The sequence below is a fragment of the Chrysoperla carnea genome, chromosome 4 (assembly GCF_905475395.1).
Source record: "Chrysoperla carnea chromosome 4, inChrCarn1.1, whole genome shotgun sequence".
Lineage (NCBI taxonomy): Eukaryota > Metazoa > Arthropoda > Insecta > Neuroptera > Chrysopidae > Chrysoperla > Chrysoperla carnea.
The window spans coordinates 6454965-6480441 of NC_058340.1; the positions used below are offsets into that span (position 1 = coordinate 6454965).

The 25477-nt window shown below is 31.0% G+C and overlaps 2 protein-coding genes across 2 annotated transcripts in view; one reads left to right on the forward strand and one right to left on the reverse strand.

Moving 5' to 3' along the window:
- The first annotated feature begins 2251 nt into the window (after positions 1–2251).
- LOC123298150 (probable signal peptidase complex subunit 2) lies at positions 2252–4345 on the forward strand. Its single transcript, XM_044880067.1, has 5 exons — positions 2252–2403; positions 2464–2526; positions 2839–2972; positions 3144–3290; positions 4137–4345. Exons 1-5 carry the CDS (start codon positions 2365–2367, stop codon positions 4321–4323), a joined length of 570 nt encoding a protein of 189 aa, XP_044736002.1. The 5' UTR covers positions 2252–2364; the 3' UTR covers positions 4324–4345.
- A 3319-nt stretch (positions 4346–7664) lies between these two features.
- LOC123297323 (heparan sulfate 2-O-sulfotransferase pipe) overlaps positions 7665–25477 on the reverse strand; it is a 50829-nt gene continuing 33016 nt past the window's right edge. Inside the window, exons 2-6 of the mRNA XM_044878935.1 lie at positions 16290–16432; positions 10333–10412; positions 9026–9303; positions 8255–8691; positions 7665–8127 (exon numbers count right to left, since the gene is read on the reverse strand). Of these exons, the coding sequence (XP_044734870.1) occupies positions 7961–8127; positions 8255–8691; positions 9026–9303; positions 10333–10412; positions 16290–16432 (1105 nt within the window). The 3' untranslated portion in view covers positions 7665–7960. The remainder of the gene's footprint in view (positions 8128–8254; positions 8692–9025; positions 9304–10332; positions 10413–16289; positions 16433–25477) is intronic.

Below are 25477 nucleotides of genomic sequence, written 5' to 3' on the forward strand. Positions count from 1 at the left end.
TACATAAAATCACCTAAAAAGCTCACTTTCGGTTGTCTGTCCGTCTGTGACCACGAAAACTCATAAAACGGAAAAGGAAATCCAGTGAAATTTTTATAGCTCGTACTCAGGACGTAAAAAGTGAGATCGAGTTTGTAAATGAGCAACATAGGTCAATTGGGTCTTGAGTCCGTAGGACTTATCTTGTAAACCGTTAAAGATAGAGCAACTTTTGTTGAAAACATTTTTTTTGTAAACATCACTGTTTACCCGTGAGGGCGCAAATTATATTGTATCTAAGATTGGCTATCTTTCTTTATTTACATAACGTAAAAAAAAAAACAAACGATTGCGTAATGAACGCTGTCTATACCATAGAGATATGCGAAGCGAGAGAGAAGACTCCCAGTAAATTCCCCAGTGTCCTTATTTAATACATATACTTATACTTACTAATACTTACTAATACATATAATAAGTATATAATATGTACATATGATTATGACAAGGACACAGGACAGGGAAACGCACTGACAGTTTTCTCTCTCATTGATCATATTGCATCCACTTACAGGCTAGCTGATTCCTTGCGTTCTCTATGAATAATATTCTATTAATAGTCTATACATGGTATTTCAACAGTTAAGTCAGTTGTTTGTTTTCACTTTTTTTTTATATACATACAAATAAATGTAATAATAACGGAGTCAGTCAAATATTCTTTAGATGAACTTAGTCATAATGGTATTAGAACCGGCGGACGTTAGACATACACTAAAATATTTGTTGTGGCTGTCTAAAAGTGCTTCCAAAGCAACTCACGGAGGTTAAAATTCGGTAAAAAAATGTATCGGTTTTTAATTTAATTGGGAATTGCCAGCTAAAGGTTTGAGAAAATCGAGAGAAAACCATCTTAAATTTTGAGAAAGTCAGGGAAATATATTTTTACTAACCAAGAGTAAATCTCAAAATATACTCAAGTTTTTACTCAAGTCGACAGCTAAAATTTACGAGACGATGCGATTTCGGGAGTCTCTCGATCAAACCAGAAGAACTTAATCAAAATTCAAAATATTCGCCCCACTCTAGGAAATGTCAGTTTTTTATACAATGCAATATATAAAATATTACAAGGTGTACTTTAAGTTTAGTCCCAAGTTTGTAAAGCTTAAAAATATTGATGCTACGAACATAATTTTGGTATAGATGATCATAAAATCACCTAAAAAGTCCATTTCCGGCTGTCCGTCTGTGGACACGATAACTCAAAAACATAAAGAGATATCAAGCTGTTTTTATAGCGTGCTTAGAACGTAAAAAGGTGAGACTAAGTTCGTAAATGGGCAACATAGGTCAATTGGGTCTTGGATCTGTAGGATCCATCTAGTAAACCGTTAGAGTTAGAACAAACGTTTAAATGTAAAAAATCTGCCTTATAGAAAAATAAACAACTTTGTTTGAAACATTTTTTCGTAAATGTCACTGTTTCCCATGAGGGCGCAAATTAGGACAAAATTTTGGTATCCATTTTCTCCAAAACTATAAAAGATAGGGAGTTGAAAATTTGCAGTTAGCTTCAATTAGTGCTCTTGTAAAATATTCTCGAAAGACAAAAAAAAAAATCTAGAATTGGAAAATTTTTGAAAACCAAATAAATGGCGGTCGAATTAAGGTTTTTTAAACTCTTCTAACTTATAAAAAATAATGCAAGCATTGATATTCAACACTTTCTATACAGGATATTTAAACAATTAACTCAGTCAATTGTTTTTTTTTTCACTTGTTTAAGTATCTCTCGTACATTATCGTTTTTCCGATTTCTTATATCATTGTTTTGGAATAGTTAATTTATTTTGAGTTGCTGTGTACACCGGTATTATATTCAGACACATGAAGGCTATAAAGAAGGAGAACGATCGCTATAGAAAATATTGTCCCCGAAATATGGATAAAATAGACGAGGCGCTGCGATCGCTAAGTTGTATCAATAAAAGTGGGCTGTTGTGCGCTCATTTGAAATGATATATCAATTTGTACATTATGCAACTAACTTCATCTACTTGTACTCATAAACAGCTAACTTCGCAGATACTACTTCTTGATGACAGCGTGGCTGGTGGCTGAAAAATGAACTATAAATTCTACAAATTTTCAGGGACAGACGAGCTAATGCTTTAACACATAGCTTTCGTTCTCCTTCTTTATAACCTTCATGTCCAGACAGGTAACATAAAATAAATGTCAAATATCATAAAAATCCCTATTCTGTTATATGTTCATTGGTGTTTATGAAAACAGCGAGAATCGGCAAATCCACGTCATTTATTGAAAAATTTGTGAGAAGCGTGTTATTGCTATACGTATTTATTAAAATTATAATACAATATGCCGTCAAAGACAAATAATAAAGAAACCCCAATTGAGGTAATAATATTGTATTTATTTTTCAAATTTATTATTGCTAAAGTACTTTGTATGTTTTAGGTCAAAATTAATAAATGGGACGGATCGGCGGTCAAAAATGCATTAGATGATGCTGTTAAAGATGTGAGATAGTATTTTTTTTTTGTTTGTTAAATATTCGGTTTAAAAAATTAACCACCTACTTAATTAATAGGGAAAACTAATGAGGCTTATCGTATACAGTACTGCTATGAGTTTCTGAGTTAAGGCTTCTGTCTTGGGGAAAAATAAATCTTTGAATGAAGTATCTTTAACAAACAGCAACATACTGCGATGAAGTAGCCACTTTGGAAATGACTGTTTTTTACAAAAATCCGACAAATATCACAAAGCCTTTTCGCAGATCTTAATAAATTGGTTACAGAAATATTACTTAAAGTATTATGACATTTTTAGGTACTAACTGAAAAATTTAACTACCAAGAAAGTTTCGCTTTAATGGATGGTCGTCTTGCATTATGTAGTGTTGCTGTTGGAGTTGCAATGTTTGCCTTACTTTGGGATTATTTAAATCCATTTCCAAAATCTAGGTATGTTTATTTACATATAATTATAACAATCGTAATTATGGCCGGCTTGTTTATTTTCTTCATTTTTTTAAAAATTTTTGCTGCCAAAAATATCATTGAGGGCGTCTTTTATGGAATTTCAATCGATAAAGAAACAAATTATTTCTTTTAATATTTTAAATTTGTTTCCAGACACGTTTTAATTATTTGTGTTATATCATATTTTGTATTAATGGGACTTCTTTCACTATACACCACTTATAAAGAAAAAGGAATATTTGTGGTAGCAGTTGATAAAACTAAGAATCTTGTATGGGAGGCCAGCTCTTATTTACAAAAGTAAGTAATATTTTACACATTATTAAGATTGTTATTTAAATAAATTTTATTTAATGGCAATATTTTCAGAAATTGATAGTTAATTATTTAAATTAAATGGAAAATCCTTCCAAAAATTCAAGTTACTTCGGTTCTTAGTTTTCGAGAGAAACAATGTAGTTATCGTCAGTATAAATTAGCTAATCGTAAAAGACCGTGGGACTCCACGGTTTTTTTTTTTTAAATGATGAATACATACTTGAAACTTCGTGAGTGGCTTTCTTTTGACGAGCACAGCCTAAATCGCTGATCGTAGACACCTGAAACTTGGAGGGTGTGTTCTTTGTATGACGTAAGAATCCTATAAGAAAATATTTGCCGAAAACCTATCCTAAGGGGGTGAGAACAGGGGCAAAGTTTGTATAGAGACAACGTGATTCCTTGGTTCTATCTTCTTCAAATTTTGCATAAACATTCATTGATATTGAAATTCATCCCCTAACGGGGTTAAAAAGTACTTTTTTTTCGAAAATCCTGTTAATTTACCCAATTTTCATTGTTCACATCCAGGTACACAGTGCTTGAAAATCAATTGTAACTTTAACCACTCTTATCTGGAAAACCGCTTTTTTTGTAACTTTTTTTTCCCATCAATGAATTTTTAAGAGGATTCTCAAAAAAATTATAAACTTTCACACCAATCAAAAATGTGTATAGAACAGTCTTAAGTAATATATTCCCTATACCATGCTAGCTAGTAAGCAGCGATTTTGTAGAAGCTGAAAAAAAGCCAGCATTAAAATAAAACATTAGAAAATTATTTTTATTTTGAATCTATTTTAATTAGGCTAATTTTTTTTCTTTCAGATATGATGATAAATATAATTTAATAATAAATGTAACTGATAAGAAAACAAAATCATTCCGTGCTGCAAGTTTCACAAAATCGGTCGCCAACTTTATTGATCAGAATGGTGTAGTATTGAATGATCTCATTGAAAATGAAATTACGAAGATACATAATTCTGTACTGTCTGAAAAGAAAGACAAATAATAAAAATAATAAGAAATTTTAATATTTCTTTATTTATATACAATTTTTTTAATATGTATTTATTATAATAACGATAATTCAAGTATGTATATGCAATTTTTTTTTAGCTATTCGATTACCTACCTTTATCGTTTGTTTTACCAAAACTATCTGAAACCCACCGTGCTGGATTGGTTTCGAAATGAAAGATGAAAGAAATTGAAATTTAGTAGGAAGGTAGACAGCTCAAATAGAACAATAAGTAATTCAGTAAAAATAGTTAACTTCAAAATCGATTTAAAAAGAATGTGTTTATTTATTCTTTCTTTCCACTCGAAAATTAGATGAGTGGGGTTTTTTTCTTTTGGTCTCCAGACAAATTTTTTAAGGTCATCCCGCCTGTCTAATCACCTGGGTCTCTTCAGCACCCTTCGAGAAACAAGTACTTGCCAAGAAAATCAGAAAAGTCGAATTCCACCGATTTATTCAAGGTCAAGAGACTTCAGACCTTTTTTAAAGGTCGAGTCCGTCACTCCAATCACCAAGGCCCCTTCTGTAAACTTCGAGGAACAAGTACATACCAAGAAAATCAGAAGATTTATTATCTTATTGATTATAGATCTACCAGCCGCTGGTAGCTACAGTGGCTCCAGTAGCTTGAACCAGCTGCTTTTTATAAAGTTAGAAATCACTTTTAAATACTAAAACTAAATAAGTGAAAACAAACAATTGACTGAGTTAATTGTTGAAATACCATGTATAGAAAGTGTTGATTACTCTGTCACATTACACATACATACATGTCACACATGTATAACTTATATTCCCATATAATATATACCATACGATTTGCGCATAATTTGCGCTCTCACGGTTTAACAGTGATGTTTACGAAAAAATGTTTCAAACAAAAGTTGTTCATTTTTTGATAAGGAACATTTTTTACATTTAAATTTTTGTTCTATCTCTAACGGTTTACAAGATTGGTTCTACGGGCCCAAGACCCAAGCACACTTACGTCCTAAGCACACTGTAAAAATTTCACCTTTATATCTTTTTTCGTTTTTGAGTTATCGTGATGATGTATTTAATAATATAAGTCAAAAATAAAATTTGAAAAATGTTTATGACTTGAGCGAACGAACACGGGACGTCCGGTATGGAAGTTCGATGCGGTGTCTCGCCACCACCATAGCTGTCATAATTATCGTTCAAGTCAGAAGTCTTTCAAGCACGTGTGTCCTGAAGTCATGAACAATTTCTTTTAAATGGTAGACAAAAAGAGTCGTTGAAAAACACAAAATTCGAAAAACTGTTAATGAAAATTGATGGCTTATCCTATGGTGATAGTATTTCGTTTGAAATAGGGAAATTGGAATCATTTCTGTGAAAAACTTTAATTGCTATCTACCCTTAAAATGAGGGGTTCTGTCTATTTTTAATATTATCAAATTTAACTCGAGCAAAATGATTTCATAAACACACCCGTTATAACGTGCTAGGATCGTGGAACCAGAACTCATCATGTAGGTAGTCACTTCACTACATAGTATAAAACAAAGTCGCTTTCTCTGTCCCTATGTCCCTTTGTATGCTTAAATCTTTGAAACTACGCAACGGATTTTGATGCGGTTTTTTTTAATAGATAGAGTGATTCAAGAGGAAGGTTTATATGTATAATAACATCCATTAAATAGTGGAGAAGTACTGCTATTTTTGAGGTTTCTAATGTGATGTCGTAAATGTATGAATTTAGATATTCCAAAGATAGCAGGAAATCTTCATGGTATAGGGAAAGGGGGATTGTTTTACTCCAAATTTAACGCGTGCGGGCCACGGGCAGTAATGAATAAATCAAAACTACTGGATCGATTTTAATCACATAGGCTATATATTTTATACACGTGCGAAGCCAGAGCGGGCCGCTATGTTTTTATATACAACGTTCACAGTTTTTCTGTAGTGTATTTAGTATCAGCATTGCACCCGTGCGAAGCCGGGGCGGGTCGCTAGTAAATAATAAACCATTTTTTTTTGTAATAATGTATATTTGTTCATTTTCTGTACATACATATTATAATCTAATACATTATGAAATTAGTTATTGTTAACAAAAAGCGAAATAGATGCTATTTCGAAGTTAAAAATTATTTTTTTTTTATTTACAGAAATTGTATACAGGAGGTTTTAAATTCATTTGAATTTATGATGATAATAAAAATAAATGATAACAATTCTTAAAACAAGATTAATATAGATGTCAATGTTTAAATTTAAATGATTATATTACAATAACTAACGTTCGCAAACTAATAAACGCTTTAATAACATTTAAAAATTAGTATTTAAATCACATTTTTTCAAAGAGCTTAACAAATTTTCTAGCTAGTTTTTTAAAAATTTTAAATGTGTTAATTTAAATAAATAATTTATGCAATTTTATTGTAATAAAAAATTAACTAGAAAATTATATAATTAAATGGGGCATCAAGTAACATTCTTTTCGAAAAACTAGATTATATTCAGTTTGATGAATTACAATCATAAAAGAGGAAATACCCAAAAGTAATTTAGGCAGTCTTGACATCGTTAGGAAAGCTCTGAACGAGTTTTATTTTATATTTTTATATCGGCATGTTTTCGTAAGGCTTTAAAAGCTGGTACTTTGTTGTTAATTGCATAAAGCTTCGGCAAGATAAACGTTAAATTAACAAACATGTGATTTAGCAATTTATTGTTTTAAATAGAGTTGTTCGCACTCCAGCCTATGTAACAGTCTTATTATACATTTTTTTATTGTATGAAGATGTAAGTCTCAAAAAAAGTCGATGGAAACAAGTCGATACTTGTTTCCTAGGGTTGCTCATTGTAGTCGTACGAATATGTGGCTAAAAATTCTATTAAATGTCACATGCGGAATAGTTATTTCACATCGCCTGCGCTTTGCCGTTCATATAGCAAAGCGATTCTATTTAGGCAGTTTCAGTTCTTTGAATCGTAAAAGGAAAAAAAAACGCCACGATATTGGAGAAGAGAGCTACATGTCGGTTGTCAAGAAATTCAGCATAATTTTGTTATTTGGCGATGTTTAGTTTTGAAATTTCACACGAATGAGCAAAGAAGATTTTCAAAACACATTTTCGCGAAAAAATTTCACTATAATAAAACAATATGATACAAACTTTCGGGTATAACATCTCGCGTGTTGTTCTTGAAGTTTTTTGTTTTTGCGCTCCATCATCGTACAATTATATTTTGCTATTTAAATATATGAACCATTAGGAAATATTCCATAATTGGGGGGAATAAATTATGATAATCGTCAATAAAAGACGCAGTTTTTTTCTTTGGTCCACTTCATGTTGTTCGCTACAAACCGCACCGATCTGTTGACTGTTGGATAGACGACGACACCGTTAGATACGTTGAATCATTTCGAAAGATGATGCAATCGACAGTCAACAACATTCAACTTGTAGCATGCGGTAAGGAGACATATGTTTTTGTCGGTTTGTGTTCCTCCTATGCGTCAATGCCGCATGCTACATATTGCCTAAAAGTTACCTCAGTGGAATTGTGCCTTTAAGGTTTTTCAAATGAACTGTTTCTTGTTGCCTGTAGTTTATAACAATAAGTGTTAATCTATGGATAATTTTAATTATTTATTCGTTTTTAATGCTAATAATTGTTTGTGTAATCTTTGTCTACAAAATTGATAAAATTCTATTTCTCTTGTAAAATTCCTTCGGACGATTTCTTTAATTTCTTCACTGACTGGTGGTTTAAACAAATTTCTATTGATTTTGTTGAAACGATCCACTTCATCTGAAAATGAATAGTTTAATTTAATTTTTTCTAAATTATAACGGCTATTTAAGATGACTGACCAGAACATGGAAAGTTCCCTTTTAGATACTCTTAAGAGTCATAATTAAGAATTAAAAATAGTTACCCCAAAATACTTGTGTAGCTCCTGAGAAAAATTTTGGTATATATTTTTCCAAAACTGTTAATGTTGAATTTAAATCTTCCAAAACTCCTACAACGGCATAATGCTTTTCCACTGCATACTTAGCACGTTCTAAGGCACCAACTGTATTGAATGGAGTGCAAGCTTCATTGTGACCACAGAAAAATAGTGATTGTCGTCTGTGATCTCCAATACCCTCATGTGTTTCACCTTCTATATATTGGCATTCTCGATCACCACTTAAAACACACGTTTCAAAATCTTTTCTTAACCATACTGGATCTGGTAGGGGTAGATCTGGAAATACTTGCTTTCGCTCCACGTAGTACCACGGTGCTCGCACATAATAGTACCAGGATATTACTCGTTCTACGGGATCTCTTACTAAATTTACATAAATTGGCTCCGGCATTCCATACCTAGTAGATAAATCATTTTATGTTATTATTTCTGCTATTTACAAAATGTAAACTGAAAATATATCGCATGCCTTAAAAAGTTACAAATCAGATATGGCTATATTTCTATTGTCATTGCCTTATGAAAAACAGATTAACATTCCCTTGTTGTAAGCTCCTAAAAATTTGATGGCAAACTGTGGGAAACAGTAGTGGTTAAGGTAAAAATATTGTGGGTTCTAGAGTAGGATACATTTGAATATTTGAGCGTAAATTAGGGGAAAATTTTCGTTTCCAATTTTTCCAAAACTATAAAAAATATGGAGCTGATAATGCCGGTTTACTTCACACTTACATTGTAAAATTAGTAAAGCACACATGTTTAATATAAACAGACGGTTGTTCTAATGCTGTTACAGCCGCTGCTAATTCAGCTTGATCAACAGGTGCTAGACGTATTGTTTCCACACGTTGAACACGATCACGATGAAAACCAAAACTATTTCGTATACTTAATCGTCGCAATAATTCCATGAATGTTTGTGAACCAACTTTTGGTACACGATTAAAGAATACAATATCTTGTTGTGCATTTCGTGTATTGTTTAATAAATATGGATGTAAAGTTGACATCTGAAAAAGAAAACATATAATTTTTTTATGTATATAAATTTATTGTATACCTGTATTTAGTTATAAAAGGAAAATTTCTCGTAAGGTAAATATGAATCAAAACGAGTTTTCACATTATAGTACTTGTTAAATTTGAATTAGTGAAAGCCGAGTTATTTGACATTTTGGATTTATGTTGATGTACATTTGATTTAATTTTCACAGTACAACTAGTAACTTCCAATTCGCACATATTACAAGGTTGTAAAACATGAATCTTATGCTTATAGACTACAAGCCCATTCTAAAATTTTTCATGTGAAATGATCCACAAGGAATCATGTTGAAAAAGATACTCCTACAGGTGAGAATATGAATGTTAAAACCCTTAGTGTTTCACCCCTGCACCAGCAAATATGTACGGCGTTGCTGGATACTAACTCTGCATCAGTATTCGAATAGAATTGCATCAATGCAGTACAGAAATTAGAAATTGATATGTTTGGCAAGAGATTTGAGATCTTGCCTGGATATTCCAGTCTTTGCCTAAACCTCAACCTAATCTAATAAACCAAACATTAACTTTCCAATCTTTCCCTAAACTTCGACAAAGGTTTTGGTTTGCCGGTTTTTGCAAACTCTAACAAACCAAGCTTTAATTTGCTATTGTGGCCATTTTTCATCGGCTCTTATGTAAATTCGATTTTTGAGACTTATTAATTTGGCGCGAATACATTGGAATGCTAGTTGCATTGTGACAAAAATACCAATCAACTCAACAACTTAAACACTCTATAACATAGCAAAGCGCAGTTCTATCAATGCGTTCCATTGGGCTCGCTATGCGGTCTATCATGGAAAAAATTGATTTTTGGAAATTTTACGGTCAAGCCTTTTTTATGAAAGATGTATTCTTGAAGGATAAAATATTTTTAATCAGTGGAGGAAACTGGGTTCTTTCATTTTATTATAATTTTAAAAACTAAGGATTTTATGGCCATCATTTAGGAGGAATTTTTTGATGAAAAATATGTTAAATACAAACCATACCTCGCCCGTAATTCTTAACGTTCGTTCCATTTCTTGAATATAATTTTTATTAATTGTTTCGAAACCACTATTACTAGCACCTGCAACAACAAAAATTAATATATAATTATTATTATAGGTATATTACAGGGATGTTAAATTTTTAAAAATAAAAGTTTTGAGGCTTGAAAGCAGAGAGTTTGAATAATGATAATTTCTTTTAGATCTTTCGTCAATATTAAAGAGAAGATTAAAAGAAGAAGAGAAAAGGTCGAGTTAAATCTGACACCTGTCTGACCCTATCGAATATTATTTTTGAACAACATGGTTCCTTAAAAGGTTCGGGGCTGGTGAAATAACATTAACGAGTTTTAATGAATTCAATAAATAACCTCTGTATTAAATTAAAATTTTCCCGAAAACAAAGACTTATGCACTATATGTAGGGTCAACGGGGAGGAGTGATAGAATGTTATAAATGTACTTCATGATCATGGGGAGATTTTCAGGAGGAAAAACCATTTTTTCCACATTTTTAAGAGTATGCACATCAGGTAATTACCGTATTCTATATGTAAGTTGGGTTAGTCAGTTAGTGTCATGTATATGCTTTTTGAATGTGTCAACTTCCCAGCTTCTTTCACTTTTTCTATACTACAAAATCGTGTTATTTTTGGTGTGGTTAGTTTTTTAGGTTTTTGCATTCCATCATTATGCTCTTAAAATTGAATTAGAGGATTGAAAACTGATATGTTGTTTGACTTCGAGTCAAGAATGTGCCTTTAAGTGGTGTGGTGACAGAGTCAAGGATGTGCCTTCAAGTGATGTGGTTGACAACTTCTCAGCCTTCGTTCCCTCTTTTTATTACCACCTTCATGTTGTTTTCACGATTTTTAAAGCTTTGTACATCTCCACAACCCCAAATTGTGTTGTAGAGTTGAACATTTGTATACTAGAATAAACCCTTCTCCTCTTTATTGAACTAAAAGCTCATATTTATCGCGATTTATATAGGCCACCCATTTACTCTCTCTAAATGGAATTAAGGGCGGGGGGTTGTTAAAAACTTGTATGTAAATTGAGCTCATGTTAAGGAAATACCTTTGGGTTGTGTCAATTTTCCAGGAGACTTCAGCCCTTTTTTGTAAAGATTTCATGTTTTCAAAAGCCTATTTCAAACATCCTATTTCAACAAAAATTCTCATCTATACATGAGAAAAATTTAATGAAGGATTGCAGGGAAATATGAACTCAGTGATGGAGCTCTGCGAGTTTTTGTAGATTTAAAAATAAAAATATCTGTATTAATTGCAATGAATTTAAACTAAATCCATATCAAATGATCTTAAATAAGGTGTATGGTATTAATAACAACAATATCAAAACTATGACCAAAACAGTGATGATGACACAAACTGTGGTCATTGAATCACATGTCTTGTAAATTTATTTATAAACAAGTGAAAACAAGCAATTGACTGAGTTAATTGTTGAAATACCATGTATAGACAGTTTTGATTACTGAATTGTTAATTTTTTTACGATATGTAAGTAAATATAGGTAGCCACTCTTACACACAAAGTTACAAGAGTATTTTTCCTCTCATTTCCTCAGTATACAGATATATATACAATATGTATCTACCTGTATACATACTATATAATATTTCTTAACTTAATTTGCGCTCTCGCGGGTAAACAATGTGCGTATATGTTAAATATTTTAATAATTAAGTTAGTTAGTTGTTATTTTCACTTGTTTTATGTATGTACAATTTTATGCTTTTGTATGTCACCTTAAAAATAAATAATTGACTAAAAAAATGATTACTAAATTAACTAAATAAACGACACATTGAAATGATTATGTAGTTATATAGGAATTAAAAATCTGAGTCACAGTCTTTAATTTTTAGTTACGCTATGAAAATGTATACCTATTACATGTTGTTTATCCCATTAATATAATATGATAAGTTAATATTTGTGTGTATTTATTTATAACTTTTACGTTATAAAAATAACGCTACAAAACCGGTAGGGCCAAACATATTAAATCTTTTAGTTGTGGAAGAGAAATAGAAATTAAATTTAAAACAAACTAAACAATTTTTTATCTTTATTATCTTTTTCGACATTTTAGTATCCTAGACTTTGTATTCAAGAAGCTTAAACAACTTTTCGGGGATATTATTAAACACTTTATTATCTTTCTTGGTAGGAAATCCTTTTGAGGAAACTTCTTCCGGACGAAAGAAAATTTTGAGAGCATATTAAAAGCTGAACTTTTTTTTTGAACAAAAGTCCTATATACGTTCAAATTATTCAATTGTTGTACCTTGTAGATTCGTGTCATTATTCTGAATTTTTCTAGTTTTTTGAATTATTGTTTTGTAATGTTTCGGCTCATAATCAGGTTTAAACAAAAACCTTTTGTACATAAAAACGAGCAATTTAAAATAAAAAAGGTTAAAATCCGATGATTTGCCTGAACTGTACTAACTGTTGATATTTCAGAAAAATTCCAAATTCCTTTATTTTTTGAAAAGTTATCAGCGAAAGTTGAAAATATGAGGTGACTAGGGTTTTCTTGATATTTTGAGGATATTTTGCTATGTTCAGGGTTCGATTGCAAGCAAGGTGGATGTAGAAATTCTTTGCAAACAATTCGTTTTTTTTATTCGACTCAATCCGATCAATAGAAGCAGAAATATTCAAGAAAATTGTTCCGGATTGTTTCGCGCGGATTGTTCCGGAACCGGAAAACTTCTTTTCTGAATTTTTTACAACGAAGGAACCTGTTTAAAAAAAATAAGCAATTTTCAAAAATTTTGCGAATTCATTATCAATATTCGTAAGATTTATCCAAGTAACTAAAGAATATTGATCGTGTAAGGCAGACTTTATGTAAAGGTATTGCTCGTGCAGTTAATTTAATTAAGGTGTATATTTGTAATAAGGATGTATTGTTATAAATTTGTTTCATTCAGTTGTTTTAAAAAATACTTTAACCTGAATGCAAATAGAAGTGTAAAAATTATTATAGCATGTGTTACAGTTCTTAATATATTTACCATTATGCAGTTACAACTAACTACAAAGTATATAATTTATTATTATAGTAAAATATTTAGATAATTACGTTTATATTTTTATTTAAATACAATTGTTAAGTATGTATTTACCATTTTATAGACCGTAAGAAAACGATAGGTCAAGGCGCCATATTTTCTCGGTCCTGCCTCGCACAATGGAGTAAACATATCACACTTTTAGACAAAACTTTTCTATTTCGTTTTGCATTGAAAGTTGTTTTTTGTTGTAATTAGAAGGTTTGTGCTTTATTTATTAGTATTTAACGTTAATGTTTCTATTAATATAACTTAATATTCGTGGCTCATATTTGCTGTTAAAACAGGCAATTTTTTTCATTAAATTTACCATAATCAAAGATTTTTGTTTATGTTTACAAGATGGGTCCCACGGACTCATGACCTAATTGACTTATGCTGCTCATTTACGAACTCGACCTCACTTTTTACAGCTTGATATCTTTTTTCGTTTTTGAGTTATCGTGTTGACAGACGAACGGACGGACAACCGAAAACTATAATTAGATGATTCTATGAACACCTATACTATAATTTTTTTCTTAGCATTAATATTTTTGATCGTTACTAACTTGGGACTAAACTTAATATACTATGTATATTTCATATATACATGGTATAAAAATTGTTTTTTCAAACTTTGGATTCGAAATGTGCTCATAAAATGGATAAAAATCTCTCAGTGAATTTTTGACTTCAATAATACCTACATAGTATGTAAAAACAAGTGAAAACAAACAATTGACTGAGTTAATTGTTGAAATACCATGTATAGGCAGTGTTGATTACTCTTTCACATTACACATACATACATGTCACACATATACCACTAGTTCGATTTACATCTAGGCATATAAATATCGCGAGTATGACAAAGTACATGCGTTAAGCAATGCATCTAAGTAAGAAAAAACTTGTATCGTGGCTTCGATGTCTTTTCAGCTATACAACAGTTCTTCTGTTGTGTGCCTGCATAGAGTGAGAGAGAACACATGTATATAATACTGCTCACTTAGATGCATTATATAAAAATTTCAGCTTGATATGTTTTTTCGTTTTTGAGTTATCGTGATGACAGATGGACAGACGACAGATCGACAGACCGAAAATGGACTAATTTAATGATTTTATGAACACCTATACCTAAATTTTGTTCATAGCATCAATATTTTTAAGGGTTACAAACTTGGGACAAAACTTAGTATACCTTTTATTTTATATACATAAACTAAAGTACATAAACAAAAAATCGAAAAAAATTTATGGTTTCTGATTTGAATGAAACTTAGTATATAGGGTAAATTTGACCCAAAAAATTCAAAAATCGTATTCATTTGTTGATTGGAAGCATAGTTTTAGAAATATCACCCATTTTCTCATATTTTGGCTCGATATCTCCGAAACTAGTTGCCTAACCGTTATATTAATACCATTTTTGTAATTTCTGGGTCATAATAACCTTATAAACTGACTTTTACCGAAATTGGAGAGAAAAAAATTTCCTCGATTTTTTCGATTTTTTTAAAAGGGTACCCCTTAAAAAAATTCCAAAAAATCGAAAAAAATTTATGGTTTCTGATTTGGATAAAACTTAGTATATAAGGTAATTTTGACCCAAAAATTTCAAAAATCGTATTCATTTGATGATTGGAAGCATAGTTTTTGAAATATCACCCATTATCCCATATTTTGGCTCGATATCTCCGAAACTAGTTTCCTAATCGTTATATAAATACGATTTTTGTAAATTATGGGTCAAAATTACCTTATAAACAGAATTTTATCGAAATCGGAGCCAACATTTTTTTTTCGATTTTTTCGATTTTTGTAAAGGGGTACCCCTTAAAAAAATTCCAAAAAATCGAAAAAAATTTATGGTTTCTGATTTGGATAAAACTTAGTATATAAGGTAATTTTGACCCAAAAAATTCAAAAATCGTATTCATTTGATGATTGGAAGCATAGTTTTTGAAATATCACCCATTATCCCATATTTTGGCTCGATATCTTCGAAACTAGTTTCCTAATCGTTATATAAATACGATTTTTGTAAATTATGGGTCAAAATTACCTTATAAACAGAGTTTTATCGAAATCGGAGCCAACATTTTTTTTCGATTTTTTCGATTTTTGTAAAGGGGTACCCCTTAAAAAAATTCCAAAAAATCGAAAAAACCAATACTTGTAATTTTGGAATAATTAATAATTTTGAATGGAATACGCAAAGTTAATTTTTGATAAGGAACATTTTTTACATTTAAACTTTTGTTCTATCTCTATCGGTTTACAAGATGGGTCCTACGGACCCAAGACCCAATTGACCTATGATGCTCATTTACGAACTTGACCTCTTTTTTTACGTCCTGAGTACGCTGTTTTTCGTTTTTGAGTTATCATGTCCACAGACGGACGGACGGACGGACAGCCGGACGGACAGCCGGAAATGGACTTATTAGATGATTTTATGAACACCTATGACAAATTTTTTTTCCTAGCATCATTATTTTTAAGCGTTACAAACTTGGGACTAAACTTAATATGTATACTATGTATATTTCATATATACATGGTATAATAAAGGTTGATTTAATGTAAAAGGTTGTAGATCGATCAGATGCAAGACATTGCAATTACGGTAGGGGTAACTGAAGCAATTTTCAGGAAACATGATTTTCTTGACGGTCTTGATAATACAATCATTGTTTGATCATTATTTCAAAAATATTTTTTATTATATTTCCAACTATAACTGCAGGAAGCTGTAATTTTATTCGAATCTTGAGCTAAATAATTCGTTTGGTCTTTGGAAAACTGTCAGTAGTAAATGTGTTTTCAACTTTAAAAAATTATAAATAAAATATAATTTACCTCTTAATGATAGTTGATTAAATGCTGTGTCGTCTGGTTGTAATTTCACTTCCATTTCTTTTAATCTTGTATTTAAATCTCTTGTGTGTAAGAATAAAAATAATGTCGTTGATATTGCCATTAACGCGACAAGTTCACTAGTTCTGAAACAAAATACATAAATTAATAAATTTATATGATAATAGTGATAAATAAAATTTATATGATAAAACATTTTATCATATAAAAAATCCAAAAAATTGGATTTTGGTCTATCACACGCAAATTTTATTCCATTTGCATCAATCAAGTATGAACTGAAAAATAACGGTTTGTATATATTTTCATACAAACTTTTATCCCATACTTCACCCTTTTAGGGGATGAATTTCGAAAAATCCTTTCTTAACACGTACTGTATAAAATCAATATCTTCTCGAAATTTCAAACTTTTATCATTAGCGATTTCGGCTGTGCGTCGATATATCAGGCGAGACATTGGCTATTCTCCTTCCAGATTACTTCCCCCCAATGAAATGCTTCTGATTTTAAATAATATACAAAAAGAGTGATTTTGAAAAAAAAATGATCAAAATCGGAACTGTTATTGAGGACTCCCTAAGAATGACTATTTCATGTATTCCTTTATCCGACTATTAGTGGGTTTCAAAAAAAAGTTCACTCAAATACGATAAAATTCGGTCAAAATATCGGTCAAAAATTGATTTTTTGAACTTTATGTCGTCATAAAAATCAAAAAAATTTTATCTTCCTCTACCACACGCAAATTTTATCCAGGATCATTTCTACACATTTAATTTTGGGAATCCCACTAATATTTCTTTGCAAATATTTGGTCAAATTTAACGTATCTCCAATAAATTTCGAAAATACAGTGTCGTGATTTATATAAGGGCTAATTAACTACCATATTCTATTTATTGTTTGGGTTTAAAAAATGCGGATAAATGTAATAACTTTCTGCGTTTTGTTATGAAAGAAATCATTCATTATGTTTAAGAATATTTATAATATGCCGTGTTAATTATTTACAATTATTTGATATGTAAACGATTAAGTGTTATTAAATCTAATTAAAGTATTATATTGTTTTGAAAATTAAATCGCCTTTAGGAATGATGATTTATTGCAGACAGTTAGCTAAATAATAAATTAAAATTGTATTATTATGTGGGTCTGTCTACTATTAATATTATTATATATTATAAGTTCTTGTTCTTTATAAAGAGAAAGCTTTCTATTTTTTGCATTCATGTTATTAATCTCGATTGTTTGTGATTTTGCTGTTTCTTTCTTGGTGGTCATTTTGCATGATGACCAGTGAGTTATTTCATGGAAGAGTACGACATTTAGATATTTATTTATTACATTCTAGGTACAATGAATATATAAAACACATTCACTAGTTGTAATATAGGTAAATGTACATGTTGAAGGAGATACAGGGGGAATTAAGTGAGTGCTAGTGCTAGCCAATGCAACGCCCTAGATCCTATACGTTTTGCAATGCCTTCGCGGTTGAAATTCACCTAAAAAGGTTGCAAAAAATAGAAACTTTCTCGTAAGGCCCTGAGCGGTCATGCTGATTACCAAGTATGCTACTGACTACCGTTACGATATGTATGAATTTTCATGTCATCACTACATAGTATAAAACAAAGTCGCTTTCTCTGTCCTTATGTCCCTTTGTATGCTTAAATCTTTGAAACTACGCAACGGATTTTGATGCAGTTTTTTTTAATAGATAGAGTGATTCAAGAGGAAGGTTTATATGTATAATAACATCCATTAAATAGTGGAGAAGTACTGCTATTTTTGAGGTTAATAGTTAAAAATGTAAAAAGTAAATAAGTAAAAATGTAGTGTATGAATTTAGATATTCCAAAGATAGCAGGAAATCTTCATGGTATAGGGAAAGGGGGATTGTTTTACTCCAAATTTAACGCGTGCGGGCCACGGGCAGTAATGAATAAATCAAAACTACTGGATCGATTTTAATCACATAGGCTATATATTTTATACCCGTGCGAAGCCAGAGCGGGCCGCTATGTTTTTATATACAACGTTCACAGTTTTTCTGTAGTGTATTTAGTATCAGCATTGCACCCGTGCGAAGCGGGGGCGGGTCGCTAGTACATAATAATTTCTGAAAATACATATGGGACAATCCTACTAAGACTCTATCTACCGATTTTAATTGGAACCATTTCATAGATCACTTTATAGACATAGAATATTATACAGAGCTTCTACATAATTATGATTGTTAATTATGGTAACACATTGAAACTGAAAGTAGAAAATTAGAAGAAACACATCAAAAGTATTTTTAAAAACACAAAAAACGCAAAAGTCAAGGAGCTCAAAAAACTCAAAATCACTAATACAATAATATAACATACATGCTTTAAACACTCAAAATTATAGCATTTATGAAATTTACAAGCATCATATTTCAAAAACTATATGACATACGGAGCTGTGTCTCGGCTTCAATTGTTCCAAATTTAGTGTAATTTCAAAATGATACTGCCAAAAGCTCATAGTTTTTGAATTGAAGTGCAAAAACTTGACAAAGTCAGAAAATTATTTATTTTTTTCACTTATTACGCCGGTAGCACATCTTTTTTTTGCTTGCAAAACGTGGTTTCACACTCCCCTTAGAAGTCCTAATAACATACCAAAAAGTAGCTTTACACCGCTCTTTACGATTTTAATGTAGGATTTGACTGGCTTATACGAGGAACAAATTAATTCTCTCACATATAATAAATTTTTGATTTTGCAAATTCGTTTTCTTTAAATTTTATGTAAAATAAATTTTTTGCAGTGTAATTACGTTTTTAATATTGTTATGATAATTATCATTATTAATTACTTGTAATTTTTAAATAGTTAATGAAGGCGGAAGTTGTAGTGATTTCAATGGACAATAAGATACCATTAGTAAGTGCAAGAAAAAAAAAATTCATTCTAGTAGGTGGACTTACTACACTGTTATTTTAATAATGAAATTTGAAACACTCTAATTTTATTTAAAACGTCTTATTTGTTTGTTTATATTATTGTTCAAGTAAATTAACTAGTACACAAAATAGACTTACTTTAAAGAATAATCGACTGCAAATTTCATGAAAATACCATGAAAACAGAAAATGTTACAAAATCGTCTTACAAAATGTTACGGACGGTCAAAGGTCACGAAAAATGCCTTATAACTAATATTGCTTACGTTTTTGGGTATACGTCATACCTATAAATGATTAGAAACAAACTGCTTAAAATGAAATTATGGCTCAAATCTTTGCTATCACATAGTTACTCGTGAGTCAAACTTTCTAAAACAGGCTGTTTATAAAATTTTACGCTGAAATATTTTGCGGGCTTAAATATTAATCGAAGGTTATACCACCAATCGCCACCAATCTGTTTGCCATGTTGCGGGTTCTCTCTGTTTGTTTTGCCATCCTTCTTCATCACAAGAAGATTGTTCGATGTATTGCCACCAATTACCAGTATTCCGACCTCCGATACAGTACGGAAAGCAGATGTCACTCGCAGTACTCTGCGCTTCTGAACCTGAAGAAGTATTTTCTTAATCATCTGGTTACTAAGAAATTAAGCCTATATTTCTGCGCCATAGAGCAAAATTACTTGCACTTCATTCATCAGCAAGCGCGGACGTCTGCAACATTTGACATTCGCCTGCTTAGTGACATTACTCCTCTCCGCCTGATCATAACTCCTTGATACTTCAAGAATATCTTAGATTCTACTACTGCACCGGCAACTTGTATCTGTAGGATAATTGGGATACTTTTCTTTATAAGAAGCACCACGACTGGCTTTTAAGGTGCTGGTGTGTGAGCCCGTGCGTTGCCACCCGCATTAAGCTCAGTTTTTTGTGAGCTTGCTCGGCAGTGCGTGCGGCTATAAGGGCCGCGGTCGCAATTCGTCTCATAAATAAGCATCCGATCTTTAAAGTAGACATCTAATGCTCGCATCATGTACGACGATACCTGGGAAAATCCAAATAGAGCCTGCAAGATGTCCACCGATTTCGCAGTGTTTATGTTTAAGGTAACGAATAGAACTACCCTCTGAGAGTGCTGATTGCGATTTTCAGCGTTTTTAACAGCCTCAACAACTTTATGAATTGCGTCTAATGTGTAGTTCACCTCCACCTTTAGGGATCTGCACCAACCGCGCTCATACTAAGTCATATTATAATAAGTTCATACTTAAATAATATTATAACAGGTGACTCGAAAACTAATTTTTTACTTTTTAGTACAATAAAATCGTGTACTTTGTATTTTTTTTAATAACTTCATATAATATCAATGCATTTTCAGTTATTATGATTCTTACTAATAATTGTTGTGGTCTAAATAGGTATAAAAAAAATGTTTTAAATGGTATGAGAATTTAGTGGTATTATTATTATAGATGTAACCCAGTTTACATCAATAAAATAACTGGTTATCATATGAGTATTATGAGTACTGCATACACACCATGCTTATCTTTATTCTAAATTAACACGTGGTAGCATTGTGGTTATTGGTTCATCTCTTGCAGAATGTCTTTTATACTATATCTTAATTTATCAGGTATAGTAATAGACCGTGGCCCATAATGAAGAGAAATATCTATAATTTTACAATTTGAGGATTGACATAGGTAAGTTTGTAATTTAAATCGTGGTTCGAATGTGGAAGTTATGAAATGAAGTTTTTTAATTTTCGTGTTTTTGAGGATTTTTTTATCTGTCTATATATTAAAAGAAAGTAATTGATAAAAGTTTACAACTGTTGATAGGATAAAAAATGAAAAGCAATTGCAAAAAACAAGATAATTTGTAACCTTTCAACCTTTGCAAACTTCCTGTCATTTTACCACAAAAAGTATCGAAAAACACGAAAATCTAAAAACCCCATTTTCATAATTTCGATAATTGAACCACGATTGAAACTATTAATTTTTTGGTTAAAAAAACACCTTTATCAGTTCCCACAACGGCTGACAAATATAATATCAATTTAAAATGTTGTAATTTATCTTCCTGTTGTAATTTATTTTAAAGTGCTACGGAATCCTAGAAATATAATGTTTCATATATTCTATGAATTATATCACTATAAGAAAATTAATATAATTTTGAAAAACTAGATTGTTGTTAAAGATTTTATGAGAAGTAATTCCATTTATTTTGGAATTCTAAATAGCAATAATTATTTTATTCTGATATTGCGATGCCTATAACGGCAATCTTTGTCAATATGATTTATTTCTTAATAACAAGAAAATATTATGAAACATGTGTATTATACTGATTACAAAAAGTATATCGTGTAACCGGTTAAGTTCGTTAAGACTCTATCTATAGATGTGATTTTTGATAAAAAATTGCTGAGGGTAATCATGTTCGAATTTGATTAGTTTTAACCACCGAACCAAAAAAAGGGATGTTATTAAGAATGCAATAATAATGTAAATAAGTGTTTGTATATTAAGGATTTTATTTTATTTAACTTGGTTAAGTGGGACCTGGATAAGTGAGAAACCTGCATAACTGGAATTCATGTTGAGGTCCCAGCACGTTGGCACTGAATTTCCTCTGTTAGTGAGACCAAACAAGCCTCTATATCTGGGATTCGTTCTTTCGATTTTCTTGCCATAGTTACCTCTATAATAGAAACAGCGAGTGAATTTTATATGCATTAATCGCTGTAACTGAGAACTGAGATAACATCGTTTTGTTTGTTTACTTATACTTATTCTTATTCTACCCGCAAATTCCACACTGAACTAATTTTGAGCCTCAATGACCTTCACTTTTAGTTTTTTTTTTTGCTATCATGGATAAAGAGCCCTTCTTCATATTATCAATTTTGATAAATTTTCTATGAATATTTCCAAGGTTCATTTTAAGATTATGAAATAAATATATCTGTGCTTCTTATTACGAAGTCTTTCTGATTTGATATGTAATACACTTTTTTTAAATAGTAGAAAAGTTCTCCAATTATGATGCCGTTTTCCTCTTTGGTGGCGGAGATTTAAAACGATAGAAAATGGTTACGAATTCTATTTGAGTACATCAATATGTTGTGTGAATCCTCTTAGATTGAACGTTAATAACATAACGGTTAATTAATTAATTAATTACCTAAGTTACTATTTCCGAGGCAAAAAATTGATAAAACATAATTTAGTTAATACTTGTTGCATTACAGGTAATTACTAATTGCATTTGTGTGTGCATATGTAGAAAGGGTAATTTAAATTTGCCCCTCTAATTAAAGTATACTTCTATATGAGCACGCGAACGGTTGCACTGAAGGTAATTTATATAAAATGTTTACGCTTTCCTAATTAATGAGAATTTAATTTTAAAATTACCTACGTTAATTTTAAAAACAGAAAAAAAAAAGAATTCTAAAACATACTTTTGTGTAGGCTTTACATTCTGTGCATATTGTTTTATATTTGATGTAGTAATGTGGATCTTTTAATTTAATTATAGTCTAGTCAACAAATTCAAATTGGTGAAATATAGAAATAATGGCCGTAAAATACGTGTTGGAATGGCGTCTCAAATGTGCCAGAAACATTTTTAAGTACATAAAAACTTGCAAAAGTTATAAACAATTAAAGATAAAAAAACTATATTTCATTTTTCGCCAATATTTCATAAAAAATTAACTCTTTACTGGTATCGTGAGGTCTATTTGGACCCCAGCGCACATATTTACTGGTATAATCCTTAAATCTTTTGAGCTACGGTTACGCGCATTTGTGTAATCTCATAACGCCGCGTTTGGCGCTTAGATATTACTAGAAACGGAGATATAGCTGGATTGGGGTCCAAATGGACCCCCCATACCAAGTAAATATTTTATTTTATTTGTGTGTATAAACTTTAGTTTTGTTTTCCAAGTAGTGCGAAGCAGCAATGTTTCGAAAACTAACTGAGGATGCTTTACGAGAACTTCTGGAAGATGACCACGACGCTGAGGCCGATGATGAACCAGGTAGGAGTGATTTTTTATGAAGATGTAGTGATAATTGACAGAGAAGAAGAGGACTCAAGTATAATTAGTTCTAGTGAAGAAGAAAATAACACTGTGAATTTAAGGTATTTTAGAAGCAAGAACCGTATCAAACAGTCTAAATCACCTCCTAGCCGTTCCACACACCCGACATCACAATATCATTAGAGATTGAGATTGTTTACTTAAAATTTGCCGTTGATATAAAAAAAAAAAACTTTTTAGCGCACACAAGAGACCCTACAAACAACCAGTCACAAAGAGAAAATCCAACTGTAGGCAACGCTGTTATTTATGTGACCGAAAAAAAAAAACCAAAAACAAAAATATTGAAATTATATCTGTAAGAATCATTTATTAAAGTTTGTAATGTGTAAAATTTTAATACTTATTTTTATATTATTACTAGCTGAATACAGAGAATTACAAAATTATTCCCTTTTTGTATCCAATTATTCCATCTGGCAGTCCTGGAGCAAGCCCCTAAATCAACAGCCAAACCAATGTTTATGAAAAACAATTTGATTGGCAAATTCCATTTATGGGGTATGGGTATGGAAGTTAGCGGACCATGCTCTAGCATCGCCAAATAGACCCTTGCACTCTATCCCCGCTACGCTTTCAGTGGCTATTATAAACCAACTGATGTACTGAAACCCAGGATTCGCCTAGCGCTGAGTTTCTTAATTTCTTCTGGTTCGACTATGGCCGAACCAAACTATTTCCTTCGCTGCTGTATGAGCGCCGAGCAGTAACAGAGCATCTGTCACACGCGGGAGAGAGTCTTTTTCAATCTGATGTTGGAACTTGTTCAGGTTATCATGCCCTGTGAGTAACTCTACGATGACTCTAATATCAGCTCTGTTTAGTTTTTTTCCTAAACCATCCCTGAACTATAACGAACAAAACAAAAAAAAAATTTTGAAAATCGGTCCAGCCGTTTTTGAGTTTTAGCGAGACTAACGCACAGCAATTTATTTTTATATATACAGATAATTTTTTAAGTTAATAAAAAATAAAAAGTCATGCATTTTTGGTTAACTTTAAAGTCGCCAGTCTCTTAGATAATATAGTTTGTTGACTATCATCATCTAAATAAGACTCATGAGTCTTATACTTTCTTCTTGATTTTTACATAAACAACAAGAAATTTTGACTGTTTAGGCACTTTGTACACAATATTTACAAAGAGTTAAATTGTGCTGATTTAACTTAAGCAAATAAATGCAGAAACATATAATACAAATAACTTCCTTTATAGTTATGAAATATTCCACTTCATACAATATAAAAAGTATATGAATGAGAATCATGTGGTTATAATTATAGAAGGAAGTGTAGTACCTAGAATCAAAATTTACATTTACCTGTTTTTTTATAAGCCTTGCATTAAAATATTATCACAATCGAAATTGTCTCTGTTAAAAGCACTGTTATTCCTCCATAATGTAAGGCAATTTTAAATATGAAACAGCTATCGATAAAAACCTGCGAACCAGGGTGCATGATGTGTAAGTCATCGTACAGTATCATATGTACCATGGGTCACACTTTAATGTACCTAGAATCACGCACACCGATTGTACCATGAGACACTCTTTTCAACATGTAATCTTAACAGTTCATTCTAGCCAACAGCTTCATAAAATGTATGTGATTAAAACATTGGAAACCTTAAACGTTTTCTTTGGTGACACTTCTTTTTCCCTCTTAAAATTCTCTTCCCTATACTTGGAAATCTTTATGTCCAAAACTGAAATAGGGTATAAACACTCATCAATAACTTATTGAGTTACATTGATTATGATTTATAAAACAAAATAAAATTTGCAGATCTTTTATTTTTAGTCTATTCGAAAACAAAACCAATTTGACAATCAATCTTCAGCTTATGTGCATTCTCATAATATACCTTCATTCCAATATAAATGTTGTCCAGTAAACAGAAAAATCTATCGAGAGACTGCAGAATATCCAAAGTATATATATGACTCTAGGTATTACATCTTACCCTAGATTAATTAAACACGCGGTTATTTTTGTTATTAACTGTAATTAATTAAATAGTAACAATAATTGTAGTTAACTACTCTGATTATTATTAAACTAGAGTGTCATCAACTATATAATTTA

Coding starts and splice junctions, on each gene's coding strand:
- LOC123298150 (XM_044880067.1), top strand. CDS start 2,365: ATGCCGTCAAAGACAAATAATAAAGAAACCCCAATTGAG. Junction 2,404..2,463: donor ATAAAGAAACCCCAATTGAG/GTAATAATATTG, acceptor TGTATGTTTTAG/GTCAAAATTAATAAATGGGA. Junction 2,527..2,838: donor TAGATGATGCTGTTAAAGAT/GTGAGATAGTAT, acceptor TGACATTTTTAG/GTACTAACTGAAAAATTTAA.